The sequence below is a fragment of the Phyllobates terribilis genome, unplaced genomic scaffold (genome assembly GCF_046119375.1).
Source record: "Phyllobates terribilis strain yellow unplaced genomic scaffold, ASM4611937v1 Scaffold_3__8_contigs__length_932513732, whole genome shotgun sequence".
Lineage (NCBI taxonomy): Eukaryota > Metazoa > Chordata > Amphibia > Anura > Dendrobatidae > Phyllobates > Phyllobates terribilis.
Window position 1 is genome coordinate 702780769 of NW_027362763.1, and position 24012 is coordinate 702804780.

At 43.9% G+C, this 24012-nt stretch overlaps 1 protein-coding gene across 2 annotated transcripts in view; it reads left to right on the plus strand.

The window, feature by feature from the left end:
- Positions 1-24012, plus strand: part of PTPN14 (protein tyrosine phosphatase non-receptor type 14) — a 93415-nt gene that overhangs the window by 21324 nt on the left and 48079 nt on the right. For both annotated transcript variants that reach the window (XM_073671957.1, XM_073671958.1), the window contains exons 2-4: positions 5023-5344; positions 12190-12359; positions 20366-20469. In XM_073671957.1, the coding sequence (XP_073528058.1) occupies positions 5171-5344; positions 12190-12359; positions 20366-20469 (448 nt within the window). In that variant the 5' untranslated portion in view covers positions 5023-5170. The remainder of the gene's footprint in view (positions 1-5022; positions 5345-12189; positions 12360-20365; positions 20470-24012) is intronic.

The following is a 24012-nucleotide window of genomic DNA, read 5'->3' on the forward strand; positions in this document are numbered from 1 at the left end:
TACAAGCATTTAATTTAAGCGGAAAAATTGTATATATTTTTCCCAAAAGTGCAGAACCTCTAAAAGTTGCTTCTGTTTCACCTATGAGTCTACTCCGAATACCCTTCTATATGTAACAGCCAGGGATGGGTGGTATTATGGAAATGGCCAAATCGGATCTGGAGTTGGGTCCCACATATGGCAACTACAAACAATACTGCCTTAGAAGTTAGTGGGGTACTGATGGTACTCGAAAGGGCAAGATAAAAATTCTGTAAATCCACAGTGATTACATTTGACTTTTTCAACGGCCTAAAGGTATGCAGGTTGTGGCCATTTTGCATTCTCCCTCCTGGGTCGGGAAGGAGACGAAACACCAGTTTTTATTTTTTTTGTATGGTCTAACACATGAAATCTAGACCCGATTCATTCCACTTGAGGATGACTTGTGCGTTCTTACCAATTTAGAATCTTACAAATATTCTTAATGAATAAGACTATACGTTTTCCTGCACTGCTTATTAGCACTTCTCCACAGCGGCCTACCAGAGGATTCTCCTGTTTCCCCGTGGGCCAGTCGGAGCCTGGTCCCAGCAGTCGGACCCTACTGGCAGGGCCGGCGTCAGCACCCGGGCAAATGCCGGGGCCCTGAGCAGGCAGAGGGGCCCACTGGCGGTCGCGCACCCCGCTGGGCTATGGGCGGAGGAGAGCGGTGTCAGCGCCCGCCCTTCTCCGCCGCTTGCTCAGGGCCCCGGCAGCCGGATACTTACCTCTCCCCGTGCCTCCGCAGATCAGCTGTCTTCCTGCTCTGCGCTCCCTGTGACGTCTCAGGTCAGAGGGCGCGGTGACGTCTTTACACCGCGCCCTCCCCTGAGCCGTCACAGGGAGCGCTGAGCTGGAAGATGCCGACAACGCTGGAGTTCGGACCCGAGCAGCGGGCAGCGGGTAGCAGAAGGGAGGTGAGTATTTGATTTTTTTTTTTTTTTAATGTATGGAGCCGGCATGGGGCAGTATAAAGAGAAGGGGGGGGGGGGGGGGCATCCTGCATGGGGCATTATAAAGAGAAGGGGGGGGCATCCTGCATGGGGCATTATAAAGAGAGGGGGGGACATCCTGCATGGGGCATTATAAAGAGGGGGGGGGCATCCTGCATGGGGCATTATAAAGAGGGGGGGCGTGACATCCTGCATGGGGCATTATAAGGTGGGGGGCAGCCTGTATGGGGCATTATGTGGGGGGTAACAGCCTGCATGGAGCATTAAAAGGGGTGGGGCCTGTATGGGGCATTATGTGGGGGGTAACAGCCTGCATGGAGCATTATAAGGGGGGGGGGGGACAGCCTGTATGCAGCATTATATGGGGGCCAGTATCCCGTATGGAGCGTTATAAGGAGACCGGTATCCTGTATGGAGCGTTATATGGGGGCCAGTATCCTGTATGGAGTTTTATAAGGGGACCAGTATCCTGTATGGAGCGTTATATGGGGGCCAGTATCCTGTATGGAGCGTTATAAGGGGACCGGTATCCTGTATGGAGCGTTATATGGGGGCCAATATCCTGTATGGAGCCTTATATGGGGGCCAGTATTCCGCATGGAGCCTTATATGGGGGTCAGTATTCCGCATGGAGCCTTATATGGGGGCCAGTATTCCGTATGGGGCCTTATATGGGGGCCAGTATTCCTTATGGGGCCTTATATGGGGGCCAGTATTCCGTATGGGGCCTTATATGGGGGCCAGTATTCCGTATGAAGCGTTATATGGGGCCAGTATTCCGTATGAAGCGTTATATGGGGGCCAGTATTCCGTATGGAGCCTTATATGGGGGCCAGTATTCTGTGTGGAGCGATTCACCGGTTTCTGAGCTATTGTGGAATTTACAATAGATATATCTCATGTAATGTAAGAAGTGAAATCTTTGCATTGTACTATATATATATATAATATATTTCTCCGCCGTATCTCTGCATCATGAATCGTGGTATGTGTTAAAGGGGCCCACTGAGACTCTTTCGCCCGGGGCCCAGAAAAACCTGGAGCCGGCCCTGCCTACTGATTAGGTGATAACTGACATAATTGATCTAATAGTTACAAAATTTGTCCGACAGCTAAGAAACAAACCTTAGCACATATAATGGTGACCATATTTCCAAAAAACTACCGTAACTCAGATTAGAAAATAAACAACTTAAACGTTTTGGAAAGTTTGGGGGGAAAAAAAATGTTTAGTCCTGAAGCTGTCTTGTTCCACCGGACCAATCAAAGATGGCTGAATGACTTCAAAGAAACCTCCTCGACAGTCTCATAAATCTTACTTCTAAGTATCGGGCTTGGAGGGCCAAGTTTCTCTGTCAGCCCACAGTGTGGGTAGCACAAGCCTGTTTTTGTCTGTACGATGTGTGCTGAGGGGCTGTGCATTTAAGATATTTCTGTGAGGGAGTGCTCCGGCTTTGAAAAGGATTCCAAAATTTCTCTTGTACTTGGTTAAGATCTTGTGCTTGATACTTTGGCTGAAAAAAAAAAAAAAATCTCCTACTTCAATACTTCAAGAGGCCCAACAAGTCTTTTCATGTCTTTCTTCACCGTTTCTTATTTACAGTGTGAAGTCGCATTGTTCTCGGTGGTATTTGGTGGTTCGTCTTTTGTCATTTCAAGTAATTTTGAAGCCGATCTGATAAAAATAAGTGTCTGAATCTCAGACTATACCCGTCAAAGTTTGAGGTGTTTGCTCCAAAACTCCAAATTTCATTAAAATGTAACTTTTTTTTTTTCTTTCTTTTGTGCATTTTTTTTTTTTTTTCTAACGAAAAAAAGTTTACTACCGAAAACAGGAATTTTATTCTTAATGTGTTTTTTCCAGGATTATACAAAATTGTACCTATAGTAGGAAATGGTTATTTTATTTTTTTTAAACAACTTACGGTACCTCTTTAATCCCCTGGCCCTCTGGTTGCCGGCCCTCTGGTTGCTCCGACATATGCATCCCTTGCATCAGCCGCCTGGCCGATCCAGATCAGTGGCCTCAGCCGTGATGTGCTGTACAATCAAATTTTGCTGTGGTCGGTGATTGGCACCAACGTGACTGATGGATGGGACGTCAGTCATCACTTTAGGTGCAGAGGAACCCTCTAGAGCGGCAGGGAAATTCACCTACCCTGGTCCGACATCCAGTTCTGTCCTCCATGGCAGCCGGTGGAGGGCAATGTTCACTTCTGCATCAGCAATCCTATTCCCAGTATCCTGGGATCCATTAACTCTTATTAGGCCTTTGCAATGTCATGACGTTCCTTGAGTCCTAATGACTAGGCCTCTTGAGACTTTTTTGTATGCTATGCCATCACAGCGACCTCCTTGCTAGAAGCAGAGGATTGCTGGTGCAGAAGTGAAGACTTCCCTCTCCCGACTGCAAAGGAGAACCGAACTGGACGCTATTGCAGAATAGTTGAGATCTTTTTGCTTATCTTTTTTATAAGTACTTGGGGTCAATTTTGTAAGCTTACTGGTATACCCCTTGTATTACCTTGAGTTGGATTTTATGCATATGTCAATCAGGAGATCCGCAAGAGAATCGGACCCATTTTGTAAGTTCTCTTATTTCCATGGATTTTTTTTTTTACTTATTTATTTATTTTTTTTATTTCTACTATTTTTTTTTTTTTTCACAAATTGTCAGTGCTCCTTCCCCCTCCCCCTGTTGGTATTGAACGGAGTAGTGGAAATCCCAGTCACATGAAAGTCATTTGGATTTTCCCTGGCTTTTCTGTTGCGAATAAAGTTTTCTGAGCTCGGTCCACTCATGGGAATGCTATTTTTCCTGAAGAGTGAATGCTCCTGGTGGAATTTCGGGGTTGTGTGTCATGACCACAGGTTGGATTATGCAGCAGAATGTGACCGATGAGGCATCACTGGTGGTCGCTCCTGACACTACTCCGGTGCTCTCTGGTCATGTACACACCGCAGTTTGTCCTTTTTATGGGGCTTGTACGTTGTGAAAACTGAAGCTGCGCAGTCAAATGTGGCCTATTGTTCCCTGTTATCAGACATCTTTTTAAAGGGCGAAAAATTACCAGCTTCTCACTTGATTCTATACTTTTTATTAGACTTGTGACAATTTTTGAGAGCGATAAATCTACAATTAACACAACCAAAAATCACTTTGTAGTTTGACTTTTCTGATTATACTCCAGTCCATACATAGCGGTTCGATGGAGAACTGGCCCCTGAAAGCTTGACCGATCAGCAGAGCTCCCTTGTAGCGGTCTACAGTTCAGTCCCATTTAGCTTTTGGTAGAACTAATGGGATCCATACAGTTCCTGGGAATGAAAACTGAAAAATTGCAATTTTCACACTGGCTACTATGATGTATGCTAGACTCACACTTACTGTTCTGTACAGAAGACTTTTCAGGAGTGTCATTATCATCACAGACAGGATTTCAATAACTGATCACACCTCTATATACAGTAGATAACACAGGATCCACCATTCAGAATAGGTGATATCACAGCTCACCTCCGCCTCCTCCTGTACAGTGACCTTTGCACAGATTAGAGCATGCTCAGCTAACGCTTCTATACAGACAACCAGGGTCTGAGTCGGCCTATTGCTTCTATTATCCATGTGAAGAACAGGAACTTGAGTTTATTCTTTTTTTCATGTTCTTTCTTGGAATTGTTATTAATACATGTGTCGCTGTGTGGGAGCAGAATCCTGGATTGAGCTTTGCTATAAATACCCAGTCTTACAGATTGACTGTTCTCCAGATTGTCCATGGTTCCTGATTATTCTATGGTTATTCACTTATTTTTCCTGTAAATCTCTATAGCAACCGGAGTGAAGTGTTGTGACGTGGCACACTTACAGACCGTTCTTTTATTTCTCTACTTCGGCTCTTTCATCGGTTATAAGTCAGCACTACGTCTCCTGTGTGGCTGCCAGTGCGGAGTTTTTGAGAATTTTATTATTATTATTAATAAATTATATATAATATATATATTTTTTATTTTGCTGCATGTTCACACCGTATCTTGCGTGTCTTTGCAGGTATCGGAGACCCCTGTCGGATCGCACTGGGTATGGACAACTATGCCGACACTTGGAGGACAAAAGTAGTTTGTGGCGAAAGATTTAAAGTGAAGAGGGGCTGCCCTCAGGGGGGGGCAACCAAGAAACCAACACGAAGTCCTCAGCCATGCCTTTCAAGCTTAAGCTAAAGCGGACCAAGAGGTACAATGTCCTGAGCAAGAACTGTTTTGTGAGTCGCATTCGGCTGCTCAACTCCTCTGAGATCGAGTGCACTCTCAATGTGGATAGCACCGGGCAGGAGTGTCTGGATGCCGTGGCCCAAAGACTGGAGCTTGGCGAGGTAAGGGTGTCCATTGACTTATATTATTTTTTATTTATTTTATTTATTTTTGTATCATTACGGTTAATGCACATTCCTTCAAAACTACTTGCTCTGTCGACTTTATTTAAAGGGGACCCTGTCACCATGTCATAAGTGACCAGTTGTTGTTCCTATTCTGTCCCTGCTGCTCCCCTAAGTATTCCTCTTCTTTTTTTTTTCTTAAATCCGCCATACTGTCCCAGAGATATGAGCTTTTATAGTTAGTGCTAGTCTTTAAGTGGACGTGGCTCTCAGGATCCTCGGGGGCGTGTCTTTATGAAAGGTAGCACTAAATTAAAAGCCCATATCTCTGGAACCGTATGACGGATTTAAGGAAAAAAAAAACCTGAGTACTCACCGGAACAGCAGGATTAAAATAAGGGCAAAACCTGCCCACTTATGTTCTTGTGACCGGTCCTCTTTTAAGCCACTCCCCATCTCTACATTTATGTGGGGGTCACCATACCTGGTGCCATCTGTTTTCTTCCTGCTGCCTCCGCCTTCGAGGCTGATGTTCTGGTTTTCCTGCACCGATGATTCGATGGGGAGCACATTGGTAAGTGTGAACCCCACCTTTCCAGTACTGTGGGTGCATGGTTTAGACTTGGCACTGCTTTTGATTAGCCAAACTTGAGTGATGTCACATGTGCCCCACGCTGCGCTAGGCCAGTTCATAAATGAAGAGCCATGGATGTCGCGGGGGTTTAAGTCGTTATCGGGGCTCCAATCCAGTTCTATATCTGGGCATCATGGATGGGGGTGGTCCGGACTATAAGAGTGGCTCCCGGTTGGGCAGATTTCAGAAGTCTTGGTATTACATGGATGGCTTTTCATTTGAAAGGCCATCATGAATATTACATTTTCCCGTCTTTGTTTTGGCCAAGAAATTATTTGGTCGGGTCCTGAGAGCAGGATATAGGGTGATTCACTGAATGTTTGTATGGCAGCATTTAGGAAGGTGTCGCATATTCTTTAAATTGGACCCCTTTGGTACCCCAATACCTCCCTCCCTGATAGATCTTTAAAAAAAAAAAAAATTGTCCATGCAGCTCCTATGCAGTTCTATGTGTTTCCATAGTAACAGACTACAAACAAACCGATTGTGTCGTCTGATCCTACAGTCATTCTTCCTTCTATTTCTCCCTTACTTCTCTTACGGACTTAACGTAAAAAGAAAGGGACAGATGGAAGAGTTTATAACCGCAGGTCCGGATTACACTGTTTATCATTTGTTACCTCGGATACACATAAGCCTTAACAGGAGCTGTGGACACAAAATGGTAGTGTGTTTTTAATCCAGACCTATTGTGAAGAGGTTTCATTTTTCATTCATGGTAGATCTATCCTAAAAGGCATCTATGCCATATCCTTCAGATGTGCCATAAATGTATGAACACGGGGACTGTAAACTAAGAAATATCCTCATTACCTACTATAACGATGCAGAATTCGCCAGAAATGTCCCTTTTAAGAATGGAATAAACGCCTCCATATTATAAGGGAAGTAGGTGGTTTTGGTTGTTTATTTTGAGGTCCTGTAAATTAACAATGGGTTGGTAATCTATCATTTCACGTCCCTTTCCACCACAAACACCACACAATATAGTTAGTTTCCTCCCTAAGAATTGTGATCTGTAAAAATAGTTCGGACAATGGCAAAAAGGGAAAAACTCTGCCGGGCGGTTCCCGAGTCTCAAATAGCACAAAAAACCCAAATCGCTGCTTGTTTCCAGTTTTACATTCTCTCTTCAGACCTGCTGTGACCTTTCTGTTCAGCACTTTGTGTTTTGACTAAAGCACTTGGTAAAATTTGAGACGTGAGCTCTGCAGCCAGTCAGTGTGTGCAGCCAGTCAGTGTGTGCAGCCAGTCAGTGTGTGCAGCCAGTCAGTGTGTGCAGCCCGTCAGTGTCTGCTGCACATATGAACAGCCGCAATTCTGCAGCACCATAACCTCCTTGTTTTAAGTTTTGTTTTGTGTTAAATTATTTTACATTACAACTTTTATGAAGGGTATAAAATGTAAAATCTTGAAATTTCCACACCGGCCACTGAGACTTTTTTAGACTCACTGTATCAGGAAATTGCCATTTACATTAGCAGCAATGAGCAGTCTCCACCCCTAGCTATTTTGGAACCTAATGAGCGTGTGAAAAGGTCGTTGTGAAGGGAGAATGAAGAGGTGATCTTTGACATCGCATATTGTGATTGGTGGATCCTGTGTTATCAGCTCTATATAGAGGTGCCACCTCTGCTTATAAAGAAGGTGGCATTTTTATTGATTGGACAGGGACGCTCCCCTCCTCCCTGTTACTCACCTGTCTCAGCTCCAACGCCGGGTTCATCTTTCTTCCCCTGTGGCCGGCTCCCTCTGTACTCTGTGTGTTCTTGTTGGGCTACTTTGGTAACCTGTCATGCAGTTTTGTTGTCATTTATTCAAAGCCTTTTAGTTTTTGCTCAGGTGGCTGCTATATTATATTTTTACAGGCAACGAGCCACACTTTCCACCTGGCTCGGCTCCAGCTGCTCCTGACTGCTGTCCAGTAATCCGCTTTTACTACCAAGCTCAGTTCTGCTATTCCTTACCTTCAACTCTGCTACTAATTCCTAGTGACCAACTCAGCTCTGCTATTCCTAGGGCTGTCGGCAACCTTAAAGGGGTTTTCCCACGAACAAACGTTTATTTTAATCAATAGATTTTGGAATAATAATAACTTCCACAATTGGATGTGTTTAAATAAAATGTTCCTGTGCTGAGATAATCCTATAAATGTGCCCCTGCTGTGTACTGTGTAATGGCTGTGTCTGACCGTACAGGGACATGGTCTGATCATACCACATCTCCTGAGCAGGGGAGGAAGGAAAAGACAATACAGACATTACAGCACGGGATCACAGCTGATTCTTTCTTTTGAAGTAAAACATTTTTTAAAAACAAGCAGGGAAATGTTTTATCTCACAGAAAGAATCGGCTGTAATGTTTATATACTTTCTCTTCCTTCCTCCCCTGCCCAGGAGATGTGGTATGATCAGACCATGTCCCTGCACGGTCAGACACAGCCATTACACAGTACACAGCAGGGGCACATTTATAAGATTATCTCAGCACAGGAACATTTTATTTAAACACATCCAATTGTGGAAGTTATTATTCCAAGATCTATTGATTTAAAATTAACTTTCGTTCTTCGGAAAACCCCTTTTAAGGGTTCATGCCGACGTTTGTGGATCTCGGTCCTACCACGGACTGCAATGCACGGACTGCCCGCGGGTCTCCTAACCTGAGTGTCACAGCCTCATAGAAATATATATGAAGCGGTCAGGATAGTTGTGGCTAGTCCGTACATTACGGTCCGTGATCAGACTGATCTCCATAGATGTCTGCCTGAGCCCTAACTCTGCTGAATGAGTTTACCAGATTGCTACCTGGTCTCAGCTATTCCTGGTACGGTCTGCACTTTTTCCTGTTCCCATGTTGCCACACTCCTGCAACAAAGTAAGTTTGCCGGCATCTCTCTGCTGTTCCCATGATGTCTTCTAGAGGAAGCAGAGCCAAATGAGAACTTTTAGCTCCGCTGATCCATCTGCTGTTCTGAGTATCCAGCTCTTGTGATCCTTTCTGTTCCACGTGTCGGCCAGCCCTACTGCAAAGGGAGAGTCGTCGTTTCAGAAAGACCTGATGGCGCGTTCATGGCTGAGATCCCATCTCCGTAGCCACAGACCGGTTTACGCTAAAATATCAGAAAGTGACACAAAAGGCTGTGAAATATTAGCCGCGCGGATCATAAACTACTATCACCAGAGTTTTTAAAAAAAAAAAATAATAATTTTTTTTTTTTTAACTATTTGCATCGGAAAAAAAAAATAAAATCCTGATCTTTAAACAATGGGTTAAGCTAAAAGTATTTTTAAACCATCTTGGTTATTTTTTTTTCATATTTGTAAACTAAAAAGAAACCTTGCTGTCTTCACACTGACTACGTGGTCTAATATTAGGCTCCGATGTCCTGTTGGACCTGGACATTAGCAGCAGTGGTCTGAGTTATGTGAGCATGCTCTAATCTGGGCAAAGTTCATTGTGGGGGAAGGATGAGGAGGTGGGCTGTGACACCACTTGTGAATGGTGGATTGCGTTATCTACTGCATATAGAGGTGTTATTAGTTATTGTACAGGAGGAGGTGAGCTGTGACAACACCGGATCCACCATTCACAATAGGTGATGTCACAGCTCACCTCCTCCTGTACAATAACTAATAACACCTCTATATACAGTAGATATCACCCATTGTGAATGGTGGATCCTGTGTTATCTACTGTATATAGAGGTGTTTTCAGTCATTGTACAGGAAGGGGAAGGAGGTGAGCTGTGACATCACTTATTGTAAATGGTGGATCCTATGTTGTCTACTGTATGTAGAATTTTTACCTTTTAATTGCTAACCTGTCTGTGGTGATGAGACTGCTGAAAATTAATCTGTTAAGAACAGGAGGGTTGAGTCTAAGATTAGGCCCAGCAGCCAGTGTGAAAATTGCGTGTAAGTAAAAAAAAAATTTAGATTTATTTTATATATTTTTTTCATTTTAGATTTTTTTTTCTTTTTTTTTAGTTTTTTTCTCAATAATATGGGAAAAAAATTGGAAATACATTTAACATAACGATCGACCATTTTCTGATGACACGTTCCTTTTTAAGAGGTGGTTCCCACTAAATACATTCATTACCAACAGGATACGTGATATGATTACTAGTGAACGCAACTAATGGGCACTTAGCAGTCCCAAGAGCAGGGACCCCAAATTCCCCTGCGTTCATGGAGGGCAGAGGTGCATATCATGATTGACTACCACTTTACTTCCATGGGACTGACCTTTCTCTGTCCCATAGAAATGAATGGAGCGTTGGGGACACATGCGCACTACTGCTCAGTCTAGGCAGAGGCATTCGGGGTCCTCGTGATCATTGGCAGCTCATCAGTTGGACCCTTAGTGATCCATAATTGCCAACAGTTCCAGAAGATTTGCCAGGACTGTTGCGATTCTTTTGCATGGAATCCTGGAGAATTCCAGGCAGTCCTAAACCGAAATGTAATGAGGATGATGTAAATCTGGCTTTATAGCTCCACGTTATGTGCCGCTCTGGTGATCCCGATCTATAACAACCCAAAATGGAAGCTATTAGGTGTATTTTACAGGACGCTGCCCCTTTTAGAATATTTACCCCATTAATATCAATGGCTTATGAAGAAACGGAACATAGGGCGATCAATGCTTATTCTGCAGCATTTAATATCTTCTTTCCCCAGAGTTTTGCCGCCAGTGTTTTGAATGTCTTCCAGCTCCTAATTAGCAGATATTGTCCATTATGTTGTGGCAATTACTGAAGTCAGGACCATGGGATGGGAAGCCTTATACAGCAAGTAGCACTCGCGTGCCCCCCACAGTAGGATTTCATTAACAGAAGCGCGCCCACTCACCCCGGCCGATCAGCTGCCGTACGACTGGCCAGGATTCAAGCAAGCTGCATGGAATCACCACGTTATCATTACCGGCACCGCTAGATTCTGCACTGATTACGTGCCAGGACCCTATAAATGTATACTGATCGAGTTGAGGTCTAAAAACCTATAATTTTTGAGCAAAAGGAAAAAAAATTGCAGATTTGCAATAAGGAGTGAAGGAAATTAAGATGATGTATCATTTGTGGAGCACTTTTTCTGCCAGTCCTCTGTTGTTCCTCCTGGAAACGTATAAATTTGACAACTGCTGTCAATAGGATATGTCCTTACATGCTGACAATTAAATCTGATCAACTTTTAGCAAATCACATGACGACACCCAGTGCCCAATTCATCATTTGCATGTTTTTTTGTTTGTCACCTTTCTTTGACTTGTGGTTTCCTCAGATGGTTTTTATGTTCCAAATTCATGAATTTTTCTCAAAGCCAAAAATTCCCCCCCTAGTTTTTAACTGTTTTTTTGCAAAATTTTGCTCCAAAAAACAACTGGTGGATATGAAATAAACTCCAGGTGAAAAGGGAACTGGAGGAAAGTTATTCCAAAACTTGTGATTTAAAAAAACAGAAAAAATACATAATGTGATTTTTGCTAAAATAAGTATGATGGGTGATCAGACTCTTTTAAAACTGGAAAAAAATGCAAGTTTTTACACTTAGGTTTTTTTTTTTAATTTAATTTGAGTGATTTTATTTTGTGAATGATCAGAGATGCAGTTTCTTTAATGGAGAAGCAAAAATAAAATGCCCGAGATAACCTACTAGACAGAACATTTGATAGTTTGCATTCCCAGGCCCGCTGCTACTGATGATGATGATGCCAAGGAGGACACTGCCAACGCTGCACTTTGATGATTACATTTTAAGTTGCATAGAATAAAAAGCTTTTCGTCCTTATGCATGTTATGTGGACATCTTTTTGCCCAGATTTTTTTTTTGTTAACTTTACACTTATGAAGCAAATTAAGTAACTTTCGAAATTGCCATTTTTTTTTTGCCTTTTTGCTGCTGCAGTGTGTCTGTGTAATTTAAGTAAAAAAAATAAATAATTCAAAGCCATCCGAATTCCTGGTTCTGATGGCTCTTTCTGCTCTTTTCTACCTTTTCTCGGTGTTGAGGTCAGCAGTTTGGAGAGGAAAGGAGTTATACAGAGATATCAAGTGTGGCGAGGTTAGAAAGCATCTACAGTCTCAGGGAGGGAAGAGAAAACCTGATATAGATAAGGTGAAATGGAATGGAAATACAGGATAGGGGCTGTCATTCGGTTTTGTGTATGGATTTATATGGAGTTGCTTTTTTTTTCTTGTTTCTAGACTCGTTATTTCGGACTCTGGTTCGTTGCAAAGTCTCACCAAGCGCGATGGGTGGAGCTGGAGAAATCACTGAAGAAGCAGCTGGACAAGTTCTCAATCGAGCCCCTGCTATATTTTGGTGTCATGTTTTATGTGCCCAGTATGTCCTTTCTGAACCAGAGCAACCCCAGGTGCGTGTCCATTTACTTTTTTTAGTTAAAGGGCCAGATGCCTATTTAGTTAATTTGCAGTATGTAATGGAAATTCTTCTAGACTTTGATTTTACGCTTCTTTAGTACATCATTAAAATCTGTTTGGAAGAAAAAGGCCTGGAAATTACCGTGAAATGTCCATAACATTTCATGGTGTCATCATTCATTTATACCCGTGACTTGTTTCTCGTGTCATCTGACGTTTGTTATGTTCCACATAGTGAATGTACATGAATGACTTGTGGCATGTGAGGCCTCCGTACGTGAATCAGCCTTGAGTTTTGCAACTTTTTAAATCTACACCATATGGGAAAAATACATTGCATCCACACAAGCTTTTATCACCCCCCATTATACATCCAGATAGAACTGCTCCCGCTCCTCTGGGAAGCTTCTACAAGAGTTTGGAGGTGTCTGTGGGAATTATTGCTGCTTTATTCTGAAGATCATTTGGGGTCAGACACTGATGTTGGGGAGAGATCGGGCTCACAACCTAAATTATTGGTTTTGGATGAGGTTAAGGTCTGTGCTCTGTGCGGCTGGTCATGTTCCGCAAAGCTGAAAGCCACAATTGTTCACAATGTCTTGTGCTAAAGATTAAGATTTCCCTTCACTGAAACTAAGGGCCCAATGCCGACCCCTGATAACAGCCCAGAGCATTTTCCTCCTCCACCATCTGTACAGCGGGCACAATGCAGTCGGGGGTAACGTTCTCCTGGAATCACTAAACCCAGACTCCTCCGTCCAACGCCAGATAGAGAAGTGGGATCCGTCACTGCACAGAACACGTTTCCTCCAGAGTCCAGTGGTGGCGGCTCTGCACCACTCCATCAGACGCTCGGCATTGTGCTTGGTGATGTACGCCTGCATGCAGCTGCTTGGCCATGAAGCTCCCAGCGGGGGCACTGTGTGCTGATGTTGATACCAGAGGAGGTCTGGACTCTGCAGTTATGGAGTCAGCAGAGCGTTGGTGACTTTTCTGCCCTCTGCTCCTCAGCACTTGGGCCACCCGCTCTGTAACGTTACAGCGTCTCCACTTATGTGGCCTATGCAATCCTTTTTAATTTTGGACTGCTGATATCCTATTCTCTGAGATAAGCCACCAGCAGTCGGGTCAGTTGGTGACTTTCTCCTAGAGAACACGAGAGAGCTCGGCTGAGATGACTGTCAGCCGACTGATCGGCCAAAGCATAGTTCGGCTGACAGACATTTAATATGTATGACCAGTGTAATTTTTCAATTATCTGATTGGCGGGTGTACGATACCTAGCACCACCACCGATGAGCTGCTGTTTACTCTGGTGGCCGCCCGATGCAAACACTTTGGATTGCGTTGCAGAGCGCAGCTTCAACTAATGTGTAGCGACCTCTGCGATGTGCTGCAGAACAGCTACTATTCAAAAGGGATCAGACCCCCCACTGATCTCACGTTGATGAGAAAACCCACTGTAGATGGAAACTAATGCCAGCCAGTGGCCAATTGCTTTATTTCTAAATATTCTCTGTTATCAACCAGGGAAGAGGCTTATCATAAAGCTTCTCAGAAGAACGGTGTTCACGATAGAAGAAGCTCGTCTTGTAACCAGAATAGACAAATATATTCCTTACTACTTGTAGCGACAGTACTCGGACCCCTCCTAGCATTGACCTTGATGGATTCTTCTGTAGACCTTGAGATATATAATTTTTTTTTTTTTTTTTTGCAGAATTCTTATTGATATGATGTTTGTTTTGTTACGCAGCCTTAATTTTCTCAGAACGTTCTCTGATTAAAGAGGACAACGTGCATCTAAAGTCTGGGAGCATTAATATCTTCTTATACTATGAGTCTAAGTCCCCGATGTATCAAGGAGTTTACTCCAGAATTATGGTTTAAGATACCAGGAATGTTACTCCAGACCCTGGAGGTCTGTAGACACATGTCTATGGGGGCCTTTACTCTTAGCCCCCGATTCATTAACACTTCTGATTCGTACATCAGTCCTAATGATGGACGTGCTGGAATAAGATGTGATTAATGCATCAAGATTCATTCCCTTAATTCATTATCACATCTTCATGACTTGGGCGCATCTTATTCCTGCATGCCCATCATTAAGACTGGTGTAGTCTTAATATGTCAGGGTCTAAGAGTAAAGACCCCCCATACACATAGGACTAAATGTGGCCGGACACACTGATATCGATGGGTTTGGATGACGTCGGGGAGCTAAAGATTCGCCAAGTCTGATTTCGGACTCTCTATCTTCTCTACAGAGAAGCGGCCTCCATAGATGACTGATGGCAGCTTTCTTTTAGAAAACATGAGCGCTCTCAGCGGAGCAAGCCGGCAAGGCGCTGGGATGGCTGCCGGTGGAAATATTGGGTAGTTTGGGTCAGCTGCTGTCTAAGGTGTATGGGGGCTTAAGACCAACATGAATGTCTGAGTCCTATATGGCTGAAACCCTGCCCACCCTCACTGTTCTCTGGCCTATAGTCCATCTTCACAGACGTGTGCCACGGGTGGACGCAGGTTCAGCCGCGGAAGCGGTCTACACAATCTCACCCGGAGGTCACTGCAATCATTTTGAAAAAATTCTGAAAAGTTTATTTTTTACTCATTAATTCTACAGCGGTTTACAGACATGATCATCGCTGTCCCCATTGGGGCTTACAAGCTAGATTCCCTATCAGTATGTCTTTGGAGTGTGGGAGGAAACCGGAGAACCCAGGGGAAACCCATAAAGACATGGGGAGAACATATAAACTCCTTGCAGATGTTGTCCTTGGTGCGATTTGAACCCAGGACCCCAGCGCTGCAAGGCTTCAGTGCTAGCCACTGAGCCACCGTGCTGCCGAAAAGTTGAATGGTTGCCTTTGTGGCTCAGCAACGCTTTGTTTCCAAGAATTCTGCTTGCTGTCAACGGCTGGATACAAGTGTAGCAAATTCTCAACTGCAAGATCAGAGGTGTACATAGAAATCCTGGAGCCCCACAGGCAGATCTTCTGGAACAAATGTTCTGACTTCAGATTCCTGGCCTGTGCAAATAAATGCACTTAATTTTTTTAGCACAAACTTAATTTATTTTTTTTATAATTTATGGACCTCAGAAAGGAGGGTTCCACCATTCTGAACTGTGTTGTTTTTTTATTTTATTTATTTATTTATTTTTTTTTTAAGAATCACTCTGGGAACTGCTAAAAAAAAAACAACAACTTCACTGTTCCAAGATGAGGCCTGGAACTAGAAAAAAAAAAAAAAATAGAGCAAATTTCTCCAGATAATCGGCAGTGTGCAGAGGAGTTGAAAAGCTGCATATTTCCTAAAGGGGTTTTTCTGGTTTTGGGAAAACTGCTGTTCCCTGGCAGCAGAATAATAACGATAATATAGGAGCCAGGAGAACACTTGTACATCCGGGAATTTCGTTTTTTTTCGGCTTTACTGCTGTGTAATGTTACGTTTTGGAGCTTTCGAATACACTTTTGTGGTTCAATTTCTGCCAGTTTTTAGTACGCGATTGCTGTCCGTGAATGAAAACACTTGTCTGCATTCAGAGGCGGCAATCCTGTCCACAGTGGATACAGTTGTATCCAGCGCAGACAATGCTCTGTGAGCTCAGCAGCCTGGACTCCAGACTGATACATTGTAGCGAACCACTACCTTAAAAATGGTGACTTGAAACACAATATAGTAAAAATAATTTTTTTTTTCATTGATCTGTTTCTTTAAATTTCCATTTGAGATCCTGCTCATCCTCCACATAGGAGCAGGTCTCTTAGTGTTGGTGAACTAGAACACTCTTGTTTTTAAAGGGGGTTTTCTTGTTTTGGGCAAACTCTGGTATCCTGGTGTCAGTTTGTGTTTTTTTTCTTTTCTATAAAAAAAAAACAAGCGAAAAAAAACTGCTGGTCAAGCGCTGAGTCTCCACCGCTGCTTTTGGTGTCTGTGATTGTCTGCAGCACTGATGTCCCGTTTTACAGCGCTGCAGTCTATCGGTGAACTCAGCGGCTCATGACGTCAACTTGTGCAGAGATCCTGAGCTCATTGACTGCAGCTTTGTCGATATCACGTCAGCGCTGCAGACAGTAACAGACGCTGAGAGCAGTGGTGTAGACTCTGTGTTGGACGGAGGGTGAATAATGCAGAGTTTTTTGTCTTTGTTTTAAAAAAAACCCATAAAAGCTCAAAACTGCTAACTTGGGTACGGTGGTTTCTTGGGTACGGTGGGTTTCTGAAACCAGAAAACCCCTTTAAATGAGAATACCCTCGTTCACTAACACCAAGCAGAGACCTGAACCTATATCTATAGAAACAGAGATCAATGATCTATCCAGGAACTACTGTTTTTATTTGTTGAAAAAAAACAAACAAAAAAACTTTAACTTCCTACTATATTTTGTTTCACTTCGCCATTTTCAAGATAATGGTTTGCTATCGGTGAATGACATTACCTGTTCACATTCAGAGCCGGCAATCCTGTCCATAACTAATAAGTCCTGTTCTCAGCTGAGAAGTGGATACAATTGTATCCAGTGTAGACAATGCTCTGTGAGCTCAGCAGCCTGGATCCCAGATATTTCACTACAAATGTATCTATCAGAGATGTATTTAGCTCACAGAGCATTGCCTAGATTAGCTGCCTCTAATGCAGACGAGTTTTTTCATTTACTGACCGCAATCGTGTACTAAAAACTGGCAGAAATTAAACCACAAAGTTGAATTTAAAAGTTTTTTACAACTTTCTAACTATACAGCAGTAATGCATTTAAAGCCCCTTTTAATTCCTGGGTGTACGACTGTCCTGGCTCCTACTTAATTTGGGCCTATGGATGAGATTACTTCTGTTCATTGTGCTTTCTATCAACCACAAATTGAGCAATCCCGGTGGTGGCCGTGTGAGGGGGAGGGGTATTCCTCTTCTCTTTAGGTTCTGTTGGTGTTTTGCATGCACTAATTCTCCTGGTATTTTGGGATTAGCCCTGATTAAATTATAGGTTGCGGTGGGGGAATGTATTGTGCTGCAGAACTGGCGTCCTCTCCCTGTAATTTGGAGTAATGAATGCAGAAGTTCAAGGCTGGAGAGCGAGATTCAGGTTGCAGCTTGCGGCCTCCTCCGCTGCCGGCGTGCCGCTACTGGTCTCACATTGCACACTTCGTGAGCTAAGTTTATTTTTAACAAATGTTGGATTTTCACCCTAAAAGGCCACAGTGTTCCTTCCCTGCAAAGGCAAACAGTAAGATTCCTGAGCGACTGCCGGAGATATCCAGTGTTTATTCTGCAACGTTAGCGGATGGGTTTTAAAAGGGCAGTATCCCTGCAAGGAGTAAGAGGAAAGCCGGCACGTTCTTATACGGGGCGAGGAGGCTTACAGCTTGGTGTATTGGGCTCCAATCACATCGGCTTCACCATATTTCCGACAGGTTCTGGTATACTTGATGCAAAAATAACGCAGGCTACACAGCTAATCTTACTGACATAATATTATGTTAAAGGAATCTGTCCGAAAACAATCCTGCATAACGTATACATACACTACATTACTGATCCTCAGTTACATCCTGTATTATACTCCAGAGCTGCACTCACTATTCTGCTGGTGGGGTCACTGTGTACATACATTACTGATCCTCCGTTACATCCTGTATTATACTCCAGAGCTGCACTCACTATTCTGCTGGTGGAGTCACTGTGTACATACATTACTGATCCTGAGTTACATCCTGTATTATACTCCAGAGCTGCACTCACTATTCTGCTGGTGCAGTCACTATGTGCATACATTACATTACTGAGCCTCAGTTACATCCTGTATTATACTCCAGAGCTGCACTCACTATTCTGCTGGTGCAGTCACTGTGTACATACATTACATTACTGAACCTGTAGTGATCCTGAGTTACATCCTGTATTATACCCCAGAGCTGCGCTCACTATTCTGCTGGTGCAGTCACTGTGTACATACATTACATTACTGATCCTGAGTTACATCCTGTATTGTACTCCAGAGCTGTGCTCACTATTCTGCTGGTGCAGTCACACTGTACATACATTACATTACTGATCTTGTACTGATCCTGAGTTACATCCTGTATTACACTCCAGAGCTGCACTCACTATTCTGCTGGCTATGTCAGCAGTAGGTTTGCTGTTGGATATCAGGCTGTTTTTGGGTCACAGTCATGAGCCTGAGCAAGGCCACGAGACCTGCGCACTGATCATACCTTTAGGAATGTGTGGTTTTTGAGGAGTTCTGCTGTGATGGATCTTAAGGCTGACCTAGCCCCAAATGCCTGGAGGCCGGTATTGTGCACCATTATTGGTCTCCTCTCTGGTTTCTGTCTTTACCTTGAAGAGCTGACTTGCGGAGCTCCTGAACTGTGAAATGGATCATTTTGCCTGTAGTAGTGTCCTCCCTGCCTCCCTCCTGATGCCAGCATTCCTGGTAGCTCCCACAGACGCGCCAGCTTGTATCAGATTCCACAGATGCTTGCTGCTGCGGTTGTGCTGCTTCATGTGATTAACAGCAGCATTTATCAACTGCTTTCTGAAGATGACACCAAAGCCCTTTTCAACCTTCATCACTACTTTTTAGATATAGAATTAACTTATTTAATTAAGTCCCTTAATAAGAATAATTTAAGTTACAGCCCGTATTGTACTCCAGAGCTGTATTCACAATTCTGCAAGCTTCATAACTTGAATCTTCCGAACATTTCTGCAGGTTTAGTGGCAGCTGGGTGTTTACCATTGTGATTTATGTACCGGCCACTTTAGAGTAGGAAAAAGTAATTCTACCCTGCAGGGTGATCTGTTATGAGTGTTGTCTGACCGCAAACTGCTGACTGGTACTATTATCAACCAGTGAAATATTGCGTGCACACTGACTCCACCTGCAGACTAGTGAGTGCAGCTCTGGATGTAACCCAGGATCTGTACAGGATAAGTAATGTATATACACAGTGACTGCACCAGCAGAATAGTGAGTGCAGCTCTGGAGTATAATACAAGATGTAACTCAGGATCACTACAGGATAAGTAATGTAATGTATGTACACAGTGACTGCACCAGCAGAATTGTGAGTGCAGCTCTGGAGTATAAATCAGGATACAACAAAGGATCAGTACAGGATCAGTAATTTAATTACTCTACATAAAAAATAGCTGTAAAATGCTGTCTACGTGTTTTTGGGATGTGATATCTGACTCCATAGCCGTTTTCAGAGTATAATTTAATACTGTAGAATATTGCTGGAATAATATGACAGATTTTCATGCAATAATGTTCTGTTCTCAAAATAGAAATCACATGAAAAGTTTCTGAAGATGGTGTCCTTGTTCTTATAAGAAGGTCACTGTCTCGTCTGAGGCAAAGACGCAAGATGTTTCTGTAGTCAGTACAGGATCTCTAGAGTTGTCAGCTTCGCTGCATACACACAACTGCTGGTAGCACCATGGGCTACATACATACATACATACATACATACATACATACATACATACATACATACATACATACATACATACATACATACATACATACATACATACATACATACATACATACATACATACATACATACACTTCTCAACTGTATTAAAGCTCTGCATCCCCAGAGATGAACAGCCCCTTTAAGGGTTGGCTAATTGCCATTTGGCTTTGATCTGAGACAACATCTTGACTGTGTTGGATACTAAAAGTAGTCTACAATTCACCTGCAGCTTCATCAGATCCTTTCTTTACACTGCATCTCTGCTTTCTCAGATGGGGCTGCTGTGTATAAACAGATGGGAAAACTATTGTCCATTATAGAAAGTACCGAATTTTAAAGGAACACTCTACAAAACTGAGGGGGTGGGGCACGACACAGGCAGGTCAGTCTCCGCCCCCAAAAGCCCACAATTAAGGATAAAGCCGCTACAGTTGCTTTTTAATATAGTGACCATGTAAACTGCCCCCCTGCTGGTGAAATGGCATTTTCTAACGTTCTACTGTCTTTGCTTCAGTTCTAGGTGTCAGTATTATCTCCAGTTAAGGAAGGATGTGCTAGATGGCCGTTTGCGCTGCACTGTGGATCAGTGCATACGACTGGCTGCGCTAGCTGTGCAAGGTAATGGTACGCCAGGTTTTATTATTTTATTTTTTTTGCTTTGGCTCCCAAATAATAAGTGCCAATCCCTTAAAACTTCTGTTTCATAAACCAGTGTCAAAGTGCTCGCAGTAGTAGGGTGCTCCTAATTCATTAAGGGGCACTTCTCCAGAATTGCTGCTCCAGTCTTGTACTGGAGTAACATTTCTGTCATAAGGAACGTTGGCACTTTTTGTGAAATTTGGCTGGAGGGCATAACCACGTTATTAAAGCCAGCGTCCGCTTCAAACTGGAAAAGACAATTTGCAAATTTTATTTTTGCACAAAATTTTGCTACATATGTAAGTGTCTTACTCCAGTTTTATGTCAAAAACACTGATGACTAGTGTTGAGCGATACCTTCCGATATCGGGAAATATCGGATCGGATTGGATCGGACCGATACCGAAAAAGTATCGGATATCGCCGATTCTGATACCGGAAACCAATGCAAGTCAATGGGACAGAAATATCGGAATGAAAATAAACCCTTTCTTTCCTTGTAGGTTAATTCTACATGAAGGAAAACAACTAAGAATAACGTAGAATGTATTGGGGGAGGTGGGGGAGACAATAAAGGCATAGAGGTTTAGCCCAATCAAATGGAATAGCAGTAATTAATATTTTTTTTAAGACGTTCTGAGTTACGGAAATATTGACTATGTTAAGTATTTTTAGATTTTGTCAGATATTTATGTTTCACTACTTCCATGCTCTTCACCTTCTTTTTTACTTCTCCCACACTTTCTCCTTCATCATCCTCAGCATCAGCATCTTTTTCATCCACTTCTTCATCTTCTTCATCTTCTTCTTCTTCATCTTCATCTTCTTCTTCATCTTCTTCTTCATCTTCATCTTCATCTTCTTCTTCATCTTCATCTTCTTCTTCATCTTCATCTTCATCTTCTTCTTCATCTTCTTCTTCCCTGTAGTGATCTATAAAAGGTTGGACATTACACCTTTCGTTCTGCCCGTCACAAAAGATTTACAACAGGATTTGTCTGCGTTCAGTTTGGCCTGCAGCAGCAGGTCTTTTCCAGGGACACCACGAGGAGGAACGGACTCACCCCCATACACTGCTTAGTCATCTTCTGCTTATAATTTAGATATTATCTTTTGCTCTGATTTTTAGTCTTATGCTTAATGTTTTTCCGCTTTTTGTTCTGCAGCTTCTTGTATTTCTGCTTCTTGGTTTTCTGTCTCTTGTTCTTCAGCATCTTGGTGCTTGTCTTCTCTTCTTTGTCCTCTTGGTCAACTTCTTCAGGGTCATCTTCTTGGTCTTCTTCGGGGTGGTCTTCAGGGTCCTCGTCTTCAGGGTGGTCTTCAGGGTCCTCGTCTTCTTAGGGGTGGTCTTCAGGGTCCTCGTCTTCTTAGGGGTGGTCTTCAGGGTCCTCGTCTTCTTAGGGGTGGTCTTCAGGGTCCTCGTCTTCAGGGTCCTCGTCAGGGAGATCTAGAGTGATTACCAAGAACCATTTCAAAAAGCTTGAACTTGGAAATGTAGCAGAAGGTACAAGAAAGCTGAGGAACTACCGAGGACCAGCTGACGGTACTGGAACCCGGATGGGTAGCAGAAGGTACAAGAGCCAATGGAACTGCCGAAGACCAGCTGACGGTACTGGAACTCGGTTACTAAGCAGGAGGTACCTGTGCCAGAAAACACTACCAAGGACCAGCAGACGTTGGTGGAACTTGGATACCGAGAAGGAGGCACCTAATCCAAAGGCACTGCCGAGAACCAGCTGACGGTACTGGAACCCGGATGGGTAGCAGAAGGTACCCATGTAAAAAAAAAGTTCAAGTCCGCGAGCCGGCCGCAGTTACCAAAACCCACAGTCCTACAGGGGGTGCTTGTCCTATTGGCACTATGGAACCAGCCTTCATTGCCAGATCCCGCAGCCCACATAGGAGTCACCTAAACTGCAGGCACCATAGAGTCGGCTAACCCGACCGCAACACGACAGGACAACGCATTGGAGGCAAAGTGACGTTGACACTACCCGGAAACAGCTGGCTTGCTGGAACCAGGCTGGGCAGGAGGGAGTACCCGTGCCAAAGTCACTGCCGAGAACCAGCTGACGGTACTGGAACCCGGATGGGTAGTAGAAGGTACAAGAGCAAATGGAACTGCCGAGAACCAGCTGACGGTACTGGAACCCGGATGGGTAGTAGAAGGTACAAGAGCAAATGGAACTGCCGAGAACCAGCTGGCGGTGCTGGAACCCAGGGTAAATACTAAAAACGGAGGAGCCAGAGGTGTAATTGGAGCAAGTTTTAAATCCGTAGTACAGTGGATGTGGACAAAGCAGGAGAATTTGCCGGACACACAGCTGGGGATCAGCTGACGTTACTGAACCCCAATAACACTGGAGCAAGCATTGACTGTGCAGACGGCACTTCTGAGCAGCAACTAGCGGTATTGGAGCCCAGGGTAAATACTAAAAACGGAGGAGCCAGAGGTGTATTTGGAGGAGGTTTTAAATCCGTAGTACAGTGGATGTGGACAAAGCAGGAGAATTTGCCGGACACACAGCTGGGGATCAGCTGACGTTACTGAACCCCAATAACACTGGAGCAAGCGTTGACTGTGCAGACGGCACTTCTGAGCAGCAACTAGCGGTATTGGAGCCCAGGGTAAATACTAAAAACGGGGGAGCCAGAGGTGTATTTGGAGAAACTTTCAAATCTGTAGTAGTGAGAATGTGGACAGAGCAGGCGAAATTGCCGTCCGCACAGCAGGGGAACAGCTGACGTTACTGAACCCCAATAACACGGCAGCAAGTGTTGACTGTGCAGACGGCACTTCCGAGCGCCAACTGGCGGTGTTGGAGCTCAGGGATTACAGTTCAGGTGGTAGAAACATGAACAGAACAGGAGACCTGGATACTGTTGCCAACCAATTATTTATTCTGGAAGAGGACTGGCAAATTCATGAGAGATCCAGGCCTTGTTCATTTTGAGAAAAGTAAGCCGGTCAACGTTATCGGAGGATAGTCGCATGCGACGGTCTGTTAGTACACCACCTGCGGCACTAAAGACGCGTTCCGATAATACACTAGCAGCAGGGCAAGCTAGCACTTCCAATGCATACTGACTAAGCTCTGGCCATGTATCCAGCTTACAGACCCAAAACTTGAAGGGAGAAGAGCCGTCTGGGAGTACACTAAGAGGGCAAGACATGTAGTCTGTCACCATCTGACGGAAACGTTGCCTCCTGCTGACTGGAGCCGTCTGTGATGGTGTAGACATTTGTGGCGGCGGGGACACAAAACTTTGCCACATTTCGGCCATACTGGTCTTGCCTTGTGCTGAGGCGCTGCTTCTGCTCCCTCTTTGTGCAGAGCTTCCTCCACTGCCTTGACGCACTGAGCTGCTTTGTAAAGCACTAGCAGCACTGCTCTCGGTTGGAATGGAGAACATGATGGGATGCACCAGTGCGTCTTGGTACTCCCGCATTTTACGCTCCCGGTTCAACGGTGTTATGAGGCTTTGTAAGTTGTCCCGGTAGCGAGGATCTAGGAGGGTGGA